This window comes from Armigeres subalbatus, chromosome 1 (assembly GCF_024139115.2).
Source record: "Armigeres subalbatus isolate Guangzhou_Male chromosome 1, GZ_Asu_2, whole genome shotgun sequence".
Lineage (NCBI taxonomy): Eukaryota > Metazoa > Arthropoda > Insecta > Diptera > Culicidae > Armigeres > Armigeres subalbatus.
This window is the reverse complement of record NC_085139.1, coordinates 116,636,692-116,649,556: the sequence shown is the minus strand read 5'-3', so window position 1 is coordinate 116,649,556 and position 12,865 is coordinate 116,636,692. Positions and strand designations below refer to the sequence as shown.

Genomic DNA, 12,865 nt, shown 5'->3' with positions numbered 1-12,865 from the left:
TACGTGGAGGAGGCGAATGAACGACGAGTTGCATCAGCTGTTGGGAGAACCATCCATTGTTCATACCGCGAAAATCGGACGACTGCGGTGGGCCGGGCACGTACCCAGAATGTCGGACAGTAACCCGGTGAAAATGGTTCTCGACAACGATCCGACGGGCACAAGAAGGCGAGGTGCGCAGCGGGCAAGGTGGATCGATCAGGTGGAAGATGACTTGCGGACCCTTCGTAGACTGCGTGGTTGGCGACGTGTAGCCATGGACCGAGCCGAATGGAGAAGACTCTTATATACCGCACAGGCCACTTCGGCCTTAGTCTGAATAAATGAAATGAATGACCGTGGATAATACACACTTTCTTTTCGGCTAGTTCTCAGATTTTTTGTTTATTTTCCTGAGGTGGACATCGTCAAGATTCAACAAACAGGATTTTTGCCGAGCTCTCAGTAAAAGTGACGATTCAGATGCTGAAACTCGGCAAATATTTATCTGATAATCGTCAATAAAAATATATCAAATAAAAAGAAAAAGACAGAATCATCGTCTTCGACCAGATGTCTCACAGACTGAACACTTAACATCTAGCATTAGACAACAGACAGGACATTCACACAACACCCAATGGACCAGTGGAGAATTTTTCGCAAAGTTTTCTCCTTACAAGGGCAGGAATTGAACCTACACTCCACAGCACATGCGTCTGGACAACTGACGTCGCTAACTGCACGGCTACGAATCAGTAATAAACGGATTCTTCTGCCGAAATTCAGTTTTGAAATTAACTGAAAAGGAAAACTACATGTAGACAGTCTTATGATTGGCTGTGCAAGCTGTAGTTAACTTGTGTCTACGTAGATTTAAGTATAACCTGCCACTTCTATCACCTCAAGTTTATAACATTGGAAATCCGTTGAGAAATGATCAACTTATTAGGCTAAAAATCCTATAGTAATCCTATAGTAAATCCTCTGAAATTTATCCCCTATACGAATCGAAAACAAGACGTAGTCCTACTTCAAGAATTTAGTGTGTATATCCAAACCTTTTCAAGGAAGCTCTTTGGTTTGAGATTTCTTCAGCCTTGCTGTAAATAAGCAGAAAGTAACTAAGTTTTCTTGTACGTGTTTTTGTGCTAATCAGAATTTTGATTTATTGTACAGTGACCGTGGATATGCTTTTCACAACTTCACAAGCTTCACCTGAGCAAGCGTGTTATTCTATTAGAATTTCGACTATTTCTGTTCGTTTTAACTCGTAAAGTTGCCAACGTGGTTTTTGTTTACAAGTAAAATTCAATAAAATATTATGTTTTGCCGTAGACTTGTGAACAAAGTTACAGAAAACAGAACACTGGGTGTTGACTGTTGAGGCAGCATCACACATCGAAAATCTTGTCCACGAATTTTATTTCCATCCCGGAAGACACGGGATATCGAAACGGAAAATAAAAACATCTCACCCCATTTGAAACACATGGGGACTAAACAACAGCGGAAAATTTCTCCAAAATGTGAGGCAACCTTCTACCTTTTGCGAATATGCGTAATCGTGGAACTGTATTTTTTTCCTACTCATGATGCTTTTATTTCCATCCCTGGTCGCACGAATGTACAGATTTTATTATAACCATACATTTGGCATGCCCTCGTGACCGCCGCTCCATATCCGCCGACATTGATCCGGGAAACATCAAGTACGAACTTGGTTCGTCGGTTCCTGTTTTATTTGAATTTCATTACCATTTTTCTCCGTTCCCGATCTGGCTGTTTTTTTTTCGCCACAGCTGGATGCTTCTTGCGAAAGAGAGGCAAGATCCATTGGGTACTGTTGGCGCGATGAGGGATTGCTCTCAACTAATGAAAAATTCAGATTTGAATTGATTGCGATGGAAATGTACACATCCAGACGAGGGGAAACTAAATGGTATTATGTTATGCGATACTCAACATTTTATTTTCAATCAAATCAGACTACTTTACTTTAGTGCGAGCTCTTGCGACCCAACAACTCGTTAGTTTACCATTCCGGTTCATTATCTATAGACTCACTAAATGCACTTGTCCTTCAAAACGCTTCATTTGCCACACTCATTCACATTGTTCACAACCAATTCCTGTTTCCATCGCCCATTCTTGGAGCATCACCTCCGCACTCAGTCAGTCTGTTCTGATAGGGTAAGACGGTATAATATGCCCCCCCTAAGGCAACTCCTTGATAACTTTTCACTTTTCAACGCAATTTATGCAAACTTTGTGTTATTTGGTAGTCCAGGAAGTCGCAAATGCATTGCCCGTAAGTAGTCATATAAAAATATTACAGATAACACGTAATAAAGCTTTTTTGAAAAATCGTGAAAAAATGAATTTTAAAAAGTGCCTGGGCAATACGCCCCACCTCAACCAAAGTCATTTAATAGCCCTTCATTAGTATTTTATCAATCCTATAATAAAAAGGCTACAAATCCTTATGCGCTTGACATTAAAAAACCAACATAGGTCCATTCAAGCAGGTATGAATTACATTTCAATGTTTTCCATACAATTTGGAAGCAACTGCTGCAGGCTCGCTGCGCTTGTGTCCAGTTGGTAAGGGCATATCGCCCTGCCTACACTGGGGCGTTTTGGCCAGTAAAACATGTTTTCGAAAATCGTTACATTTTTGAAGATGGAAGCAATTTCATATCATATTAACCCCTGAGAAAAGTAATTTTGTTGCCCAACTGAGTGTTCCAGTGCAAGTTTTGCGGACAGTATGCCAGAGTCGCTCCAGAATGTTCAGCAAACAAACATTAAAAGTTACATCAAAACTGTGACTTTTTGTATTTTGCAAATATTTTCATTATGTAATACAAAAATATTCCCATATTCACATAGGATGATGGTTTTACAAATATTTATAGGTACCAACTGAATTTGACCCTTAGTTAGTTATAGTTTTCTAGAAATCAAAGGGGGGCGTTTTGGCCAGGTGGGGCGCATTATACCGTCTTACCCTACAACTTTAAAGTTGATCAATTTGTTTCACCAGCTATTTTAATCAGTATGCAGTAGCAATTGTGGTAGTCGTTAGAAGTGGATACACGAGCTCACAAGCACCATAGAGGCAGTAGCCGTATACCATTACCGTCATCTCGCTTTGCGGCACTGCCAGGAGGAAATTCTCTAACTACTCACGACTAACAACGAACACAAAATAAATATTTATTACGCTACATTACGATTATCAGTTTACCATGCGCCAACATCACCGAGCGATGCTACCAGTTCGATTTGTTTTTTTTTTTACATTTTTTTATATTTGATTTCTAGAACACATTTTTCTGACTACTATTAGCTCACTCGTACACCGATTGCTCAATCACTCCACAAAGCTCTCAAAAAAGGACTTTTTTCAAAAAGAATCAAAACCAATCGCATCTTTTTACAACGTTTCTCGCACTTTGCATTTACTTATTTTAGTGTAAAAAACGTAACTTTTTCCCTTTGTGTATGTTCAGAACAATATCCTCCTCTATAATATAGCAATTCATCTCTCCTCTAAAAACTACAATTGTATGAGAGAGGGCGCAATAGTGTGTAACAGTTCAATGATTCAACATGTTTCCGTAGTAGGTATAGCGTGAGCTTGTAGGGGTGACATTCGATTTTTGTTTTTACAAAAAAGGAAAACAAGACAACTTCGGTACATCTTTCAGGATGCTGCATAGTTCAACTCTAGAGAAGGGGGGTGTATTATGGGATGAAGCCGAATTAACGAAGCGTATCAACTTGTCATCTATTGTTTGCTCTGTTGTTTGTTTTTTTTGTTTTTCATTTCTGGTGAAGTAATAACCGAGCGCATCTACTTACATACACACAGGCGTGGTTCGGACGTGATGTTACAGTTCAGTATGCTATGACGATGACGCACGATGATGATCGATGAGGAAACCTAACGTCACGTGACGTTTTGCTCGAGCACCGGAAGCTGCCTCCATCGGACGAAGGGGACGACCGACGAAGCGACGAGCGCCAGGAGAAGAGTGAATAGTTGGGGCCCTCTGGTGGTGGACGTTGGGGTGGCCCGGCTCACCTCCGGCCAGACCACCTGCACCTCGGCCATTTTGAAGATGCTCAGCAAACGGTGGGCGGACATCTCGACGTGCTGGTGGTTGATTTGGTGGCTGATGGTTTCGAGGATCTTTGTACAATGGTCCTGGAAACATAACAAAAAGTACCAGAAGTGTAAATTAGTTTCAATAAATATGTTTCGGAGAAAAAAGTTTGACTATGTCTCCTGTAAATCGAATAAGATCAGAATCACCACCATGAGTTTCTTAGACTATCTTTCAACGATAATGAGCTCAAACAGAATAATATAATACCTTCAAATTTCGTATAGCTTTCGGATTATTACAAATTGTCAAAAAGATTAATGCCGTCTGTTTCGTGGGAGATAAACCTTCCCAATAGCAAAAGTGCTAGAAATCTGATGCTAACTAGTCTTAAAATTCGTTTTTTGACAGCATTTCAAAAAAGTTTACGTTTTTTTATTGCCGTGAATGTTTGCAGTATATAAGTTTTTCACTAGTCAATAGTATACCAAGGCAAAGAAACTTGACAGGAGGAGGCGGCAGGATTAGCCAACCTCATATTTATCTAAACATAAAAAAAAAAAACAAATTGCTGCTATTTCGTCATTTTATGTTGTATTGGTCTGGTTTTATCACTATTCTGCTCGTACGGATCCTAGAATTCAGAATACATGTTGGGACTTGTGATTTTGTTCTCTGTTCAGTTGCCTATCCGGAGTTCTTCCGGTGGGTCACTGGGTCATTTGCATCCTTCCTTTTTTTACGATATAAATCCAAGAAAATGACGTTTATTTCGTCCCTATTGATTCCATTTCGGTAGATTTGTATATATAGATAATCATAAATCATGGTGACACCTGTTCCATGGTCAACAACAGGTTTCTTTCAAGTGACTCTTTGGGAACCGGCCCCAAAATGGCCAGTTCAATATTTTCGAACTGACCCCAGGGTGGTCAATTTCCTCAGAATCCTAAATATCTAGATGTCATAATCCCACTTGTCTTGCAAAATGCTGTAGTTTGATATCCATATTGCTAATATGGAGCGAAAATATTGAACTGACCATTTTGGGGCCAGTTGCCATAGGACCATTTTAAAGAAACCTGCTGTTGGCCATTTCTGGAACAGGTGTCACCATGATTTTTGATTCTGATATAATCCCTACATACAAATCTACCGAAATGGTATAAATAGGGACGATAGAAAAGTCATTTTCTTGAACTAATATCGCCAAAAAAGGAAGTTGTTGTCAAATTTACTGCGTCTGAAAAAGTTAATGGATAAAACTGGTCGACGAATGAAAAACATGACGTAACAAGACAAACATCATTGATAAGTTGATTTCATGAACGTAGTGGCTATAGGAATCTATAGGATTTTTTCCTTTTTCTCCAGGTTTCATGTCACGCAACAGATGACGTGAAAAGCTGGCCCTGATGTCCGACTCCCAAGTGCCACGGAATCCAAGCGATGATCGTGCTCGGTAGCATGTCCACCAATATGTGCTGGATCCAGGGGTAATTAGGCTTGTCGTTCTGGAGTGCGGAAATAACGCTGAGTAATTCAGGCAGGGCGAGGATGGGTTTCATGGAAGGGTGGGTGCCGAAAAGATGCTGCACATATTCGGGAGAATACCTGAGACAGTGAAACCGGACCTGGTGTGTTCGTGGTTGTGGTTAAAGAGTTTGGCCACCGACCTTCTGTAAGTAACGGAAGTTGCAAGCTATGGAGCTGTTTATAGTGGCTGATGAGGAGTGCCAGCTCATCGCTCTAAGCCATTGGATTTATGCCACCGACGCCAGCAATCGTGCGCAGAATTCGGCTTTGCGGCAGTTGATCGCTGGCACACGGTGACGAAAAGGCAAGATGCCTACTTCGGCACAGGTAGACTCGGTTGGTGTTGAGGGTATCCTGAGGCGGCTCAAATGTAGGAATTTCAAAATCGGCGACAGAGTTTCGACGAAATTAAGAAGGGCGATACAGATCAGTTCCCAGCCGTAGAGTAGACGGCTACCAATGATAGCCTGCCTGATCTTTAACCGGAGCCTCATGCTGTTGGTTGGATGAGGCTTGGACCAGGTTGGTTGACTCTGGTCCGACAATTTACTGTGAAATCGTGGAAGTAAGAGAGGAACGAGAGGCTCCGGTCAATGAAGACTCCGAGAACTTTCACAATCTTCCTGTTGGTGATGGACTGTTCACCCCACTCAAGATTCGGTCTAGACAGCTGATGCTTCCATCTGCAAACGTGTCCTCATACGCAGTTGCTGGCTGTCGTAGTGAAACCTGCCGAGTTGGCCCAAGGGAGGACGGCGCTGGCAGCCGGGCGGGTCGCCAACGACAATCAATCTATCGCGATATCTCTCTGTCTCGATGTGTTCTAATCACATTTTGTTTAGGATTCACTCTCCCTATCTCGATAGATTCAATTTTATAGGCTGATAGATCATCTTTGGACGCTAACAAACAGATCAACAACAAGAAATGAAATTTCTTTTGCTATCGCTTTCCGTAGCAACTAGTTTTTTTTTCGACCTAGTACCCATTTCGATGTTTCTTCCATTTCTTGATCTGCCCTTATCGCGATGGTCCCTTCAATATCGAGATGTAGAGAGAGAGTACTACTTGTACTTCCCTCCAAGGAAACGGTCCATGGAGTCGAGTACCACCCAATTGATCTCCTGAAGTCGAATGATTCACGGCAGGTTGTCATGCGTGAGTAGTTCTAGGTTGGTAAGGTTGCTCCAGAAGCCGTTGATGTCAAACTGGAGACACCGATGAATTTCCAGTGGAAGGGGAGGTTTGGAAGGGAGCAAGTGTGCTACCTTGGTCTGAACCAGTAGAAAGTAGGAGTGAATTGTTCGATGTACCAATCGGGTTGTGCTGGTCAGAGAAACCAGGTGATGCGTTGGGTTACTGTCCCCCGGTAGAAAACGGAGGGTCCATAATCGACGGGAGACTCCGGACATGGCCAGACTTGTATGTTTTCTGAACCCAGAGAGAGAGAGACAGAAAAAGGAGCTGTCGAATTGCTGGAAGTTTGAGAACTTATGTATTACCGAGGATAGAGTGTCTGGGATGCCCGGGACGGAGGATCTGTTGAGACTTATTACCCGTGTTGGTATCTCCAGGGTGCCCAAAAAGAGGCCGAAATGGATGGGACTTACCAACTGAAAGAAGATTTTTAGGGTGCCTGGAAAGGCTAGCTTTACTCACAGCGTCATCAATTTTGGTTGTTAGTTTGTTTAACACATCTCGATGGCTTGTCTTCCATGTCGTCCATCGGGAAAACATAAGGCGTCCCGTGCACGCCTAACGGGAAACGCTTGACTGCCTCGAAGTCCTCCGGAGAACAACGGCTTGAAACTTTGAGCTTGAAACTTTGAGCTTGACAGTTGGCTTGCAGGGGGAAAATACGTTTCTTTTCCGTCTATCCTGTGCTGCCGGGGGGTTTCCCCATTTCCAGCGTGGGATATTAGTTTGTGCGTGGAGGCCTAAAAGCCAACTTCTAGGAAATTATTAGAAGACCTGGAGCATGTGGTGATAACATATTCAATTTGGGTCTTTGGATTGCTATGATTATGAGAGTAGAATCACTTTCATTCGTTACCACAGATATTGATTGGGGACAAATCATTATCTCTTAGATGGAAGCCATGCAGTCTCGAATAGTCGACATCTGCCCTGGCCACATCCACGTTGGGCACCTACTTAAGAAAGATGCAGAGAACTCTACGACAAGGATGTTATCGATCATTTAGTAATCTGCCTTCGATCATTTAGTAGTTTTTCAATAACTCATTCCAGAGGCTAAATTTCAAAATGTATTGTATGGTGGACTTCTAGTGCAAAAGTTTATCAACAACTCTGCCTAATAGTTCGTTGTTTGAATTTCATTAATAACGGAGCTATAGCGCTAGTAGCAGTAACTTAGACTAAATGATTGCATATTTTGTAATCATTTAGTATAAGTATAGCAACTAGCACCGTAACTCCTTTAGCTGTGGAATTCGAACATCGACCTGTTAAGGAGAGTTATAGAAAAACCTTCCTATTGAAAAACTACTAAATGATCGAAGGCAGATTACTAAATGATCGATAACATACTTGCTCTACGACCACTCAAAGGTGTCACGGGAGGTTTTGGAATTGTTAGTGTGGGAAGTTATAGCAGTAGGAACCTTTTTGGTAAAACATGAAACACAGAAAAAACTTAATTAGAAGTACAAAGTATGAAAGGGACAAGCCTGGAATTGAACACACGACATCCTGCTTATAAGGCAGAAGTGATAGCTAATAGACCACCGGCGCGGCAAATGCTGGGTAAAGCGTACCATTGGTACTTCGCGTACCTGAAGGTATAAAATAGACCTCATCTTGCGGTCCTTAGCCTCTTACCCAGCAACTCCTATCCCTACCTCCCCGTGGTGCTGGTCGGGATACGAGCATATTTAGGGAAGATCGGGTAACCAACGCCGGTGGGAACTATGGACGTATGCTGACAGGGAAGGGGGGGGGGGGGTGAAACTGTGCACCATGGTCCAGCGGGAATAAGGAGGGATGGTCCTCCGGAAATTTAGGGGGTTTGATCTCAGGCCCTGCAAGCGAGCCAAAAAACTCACGCAATGAACAATCAACAAGAGAGTACGTACCGGAACCATCGGCGAAGACCACCGCGATGAAACGGGACTAGCGATTGGAAACTCGGTTCGTGGAACTGCAAATCTCTCAACTTCATCGGGAGCAAGGTGGGACGCATTCGAGGATGGAGAGATGCGGCCTCGAACCGTGTATTGTGTCTTCAAATTGTTGATTCAGTGTTATCTATCCAGATGTAAACTAAATAAATGAAATGAATGAGCTAGACCACCGAGCTCGTCTATGTCACTTATGGAAAAGCTATCATTTAGAAAATCAACAGAAAATCCGAATAATATTATACCTTTCCAAATTCATCGAAGGGTCTTTAATAGAACTAAGGATATTCTTGCGATATTAAAAAATGCCGCAGTGTTCCAGAAAAAAAACACTTGAATTTCTGATTTCAAATGCAATCTAGGTTAAAAAAAAGTTGTTTGATAGTAACGATTGAAATTGTATACCAAAACAAATATAAAAAATCAGAATATAAAAAAAAAACAAGAATACCAAAAGGAACCGAAAGATTCAATATATAAAATGAAAACTAAACTGATTTGATGATTCTGAACACACTTCTGGAATTTCTACAAAAATACTACTAAATAAAACAACAGTAGGAGTATATTTGCAGCTCTAAGATTACATTTTAACACTTCAGTTCCTAAAATATTTATGGACTCTGACAGCATTTTTTTTTCAGATGCTTCTCGAAAAAAATATACCTTAAGAATTTTCAGTACTTCCAAAGTTACGGAAGGTCGAATGTGCAAAAGAGAGTATCTCTTTGCTTCCATTCTCTTTCGATTACTACAACACTATACTAAAGTTTACTTCGGATTTCTTGATAGATATTCAAAGACAATAGCTTGAACTAGCGTGCCGAAGTGGAGAAGTATCAAAAAAAAATATATAACTAGCCTATTTAATAGCGAAAGGGAGCATGAACAAAGACAGTTTTGCTTGAAGAGGGGAAGGGTTGTTTGTCTGAAACCCATTTGGTCGAATGCCACTAGGCCGAACAAAGTCAGGGTAATTTGGCCAAAAGGGTCATTAGGCCGAAAGGGTCATTTGGCCGGAAAAGGTCGTTTGGCCGAGAGGGTTATTTGGCCGAAAGGGTCATTTGGCCGAAAGGGTTATTTGGCCAAAAGGGTTATTTGACCGAAAGGGTCATTTGGACGAAAGAGTCGTTTGGCCGAATAGGGCATTTGGCCGAATAGGTCATTTGGCCGAAAGGGTCATTCGTTGTTTGGCCGAATAGGGCATTTGGCCGAATAAGTCATTTGGCCAAATAGGTCATTTGAAAAGTGAGAAATTAGGAATGAGAAGAGTGACGTTTCACTTCTCACTCTCCTTTTTTCTCTTCTCACTGTAAAAAGTGAGAAAAATGAAGAGTGGGAAGTGAGACGTCGTACTTCTCACTCTTCATTTATCACTTCTCGCTGTAAAAAGTGAGAAGCGCGAAGTGAGTAGTGAGACGTCTTACCACTCACTTCGCACTCCTCATTTTTTTACAGTGAAAAATGAGAATTGAGACGTCTCTCTTCTTACTACTAATTTCTCATGTTTCAAATGACCTTTTCTGCCAAATGTCTTATTCGGCCAAATGTCCTATTCGGCCAAATGACCCTTTCGGCCTAATGACCCTTCCGACCGAATGACCCTTTTGGCCAAATGACCCGTTCGGCCAAATGGCTTTTTTGGCCAAACGAGCCTTTCGGCCAAACGACCCTTTCGGCCAAATGACCCTTTCGGCCTAATGGCCATTTCGGCCAAACGACCCTTTCGTCCGAACGACCTTTTCGGACAAATGACTTTCGGCCTAATGGTCTGTTCGGCCAAATGGTATATTCGGCCATCAAATGTCGGCCTAGTGGCATTCGGCCAAACGACCCTTCCCGACGATCAGCGTGTAAATCATATGTTTTGAGTACACACTCAGTTTTTATTTCTGCAGCTTGGCAAAAACCTGCACCAGCAAAATAATAAGCTGATATCCCGGAAAAAATATGCTTCCTAGCTGATTTTCGACAAAATGTTTGCTGATTTTCAGAAACTTTGACATTAATTTCAGCAAAAAATGCTTGCTGGGGCATGGCTGTGCGATTCTCGGTAAAAGTTTAACAAAGGGCTGCGATCTTGGTTAGAAAAATTAAGTGTGTAGGAGAGACCGGGGCTGATAGGCCGAGTTTCGCTCTTTGGAACTCATTCTGCTTAGAATGTTTGAAAAACGGTTTTCACTGTCATCACTGTCACTGTAAGAAATATCCAAGTCTTGAGCAAATTTATGATACACTAGCAGACCCGACGAACTTCGTTTCGCCTTAAATTGACTTATTCTCTGATTAGTACCCGGGTTATGCGGAAATTTCAGTTTCATTTGTACGGGAGCCTTCCATTCCAGAAGAGGGAGGAGTTTTGAACTACAACAGAAACATATTTTCCCTTCCAAAACCTTCCCATGCCAGATTTGGTTTCATTTGCATGATCAATTCTCAAGTTATGAAGAAATTAGTGTTTCATTTATATGGGAGCCCCCCTTTCCAAAGCGGGGATTGGTCTCGAACCATCTTAAGAACCTTCCCCGGCCCCAACAATCTCTGCATACAAATTTTCACGCCAATCGGTTCAGTAATTTCCGAGTCTATAAGGTTCAGAATAGACAGAAATTCATTGTTATTTATTTATTTACTAGCAGACCCGACGAACTTTGTTTCGTCTAAAATTGATTTATTTTCTGATTAATTCTCGAGATATGCAGAAATTTCTGGTTCATTTGTATGGGAGCCCTCCTTCCCAAAGAGGAGAGGGGTCTCGAACCATCTTAAGAACCTTCCTTGGCCCCAAAAAACCTCTGCATACAAATTTTCACGCCGATCGGTTCAGTAGTTTCCGAGGCTATAAGGTTCAGACAGACAGAAATTCATTTTTATGTATATAGAAGAAGAAGATTATCAGACTAAGGCCGGAGTGGCCTGTGCTGCACATAAAAGTCTTCTCCATTCAGCTTGGTCCATGGCTGCACTTCGCCAACCACGCAGTCTGCGGAGGGTCCGCAAATCGTCCTCCAGCTGATCGATCCACCTTGCCCGCTGTGCACCTCGCCTTCTTGTTCCCGTCGGATCGTTGTCGAGAACCATTTTCACCGGATTACTGTCCGACATTCTGGCTACGTGCCCGGCCCACCGCAGTCTTTCGATTTTCGCGGTGTGAACGATGGATGGTTCTCCCAACAGCGAATGCAACTCGTGGTTCATTCGCCTCCTCCACGTACCGTCCGCCATCTGCACCCCACCATAGATGGTACGCAACACTTTCCTTTCAAGAACTCTCAGTGCGCGTTGGTCCTCCACGAGCATCGTCCAGGTCTCGTGCCCGTAGAGAACTACCGGCCTTATAAGCGTTTTGTAGATAGTCAGTTTGGTACGGCGGCGAACTCTATTCGATCGGAGCGTCTTACGGAGTCCAAAGTACATACGATTTCCAGCCACTATGCGCCTCCGAATTTCTCGGCTGGTATCGTTATCGGCGGTCACCAGTGAGCCCAAGTACATGAATTCTTCAACCACCTCGATTTCGTCAACACCGATAGAAACTCGTGGTGGGTGGCTTACATTGACCTCTCTTGAGCCTCTTCCTATCATGTACTTCGTCTTCGACGTATTGATGACTAGTCCAATCCGTTTAGCTTCGCTTTTCAGTCGGATGTAGGTTCCTCCATCCTCTCAAAGTTACGTGCCATGATATCAATGTCGTCGGCGAAACCAAATAACTGGACGGACTTCGTGAAAATCGTACCACTCGTGTCAATCCCTGCCCTTCGTATTACTCCCTCCAAAGCGATGTTGAATAGCAGACACGAAAGACAATCACCTTGCCGTAACCCTCTACGCGTTTCGAAGGGACACGAGAATGCCCCTGAAACTCGAACTACGCACATCACCCGATCCATCGTCGCTTTGAATAACCGTATCAGTTTATCCGGAAATCCGTTTTCGTGCATTAGCTGCCATAGCTGGTCCCGATCGATTGTATCATATGCGGCTTTGAAGTCGATAAATAGATGATGTGTGGGCACGTTGTATTCGCAGCATTTCTGCAATACCTGACGTATGGCGAACACCTGGTCTGTGGTAGAGCGTTCACCCATAAATCCC

General features: G+C 42.7%; 1 protein-coding gene across 1 annotated transcript in view; it reads right to left on the bottom strand.

Moving 5' to 3' along the window:
* Window positions 1–2,695: 2,695 nt before the first annotated feature.
* Window positions 2,696–12,865, bottom strand: part of LOC134204983 (uncharacterized) — a 712,198-nt gene continuing 702,028 nt past the window's right edge. Inside the window, exon 18 of the mRNA XM_062679833.1 lies at window positions 2,696–4,192. Within this exon, the coding sequence (XP_062535817.1) occupies window positions 3,935–4,192 (258 nt within the window). The 3' untranslated portion in view covers window positions 2,696–3,934. The remainder of the gene's footprint in view (window positions 4,193–12,865) is intronic.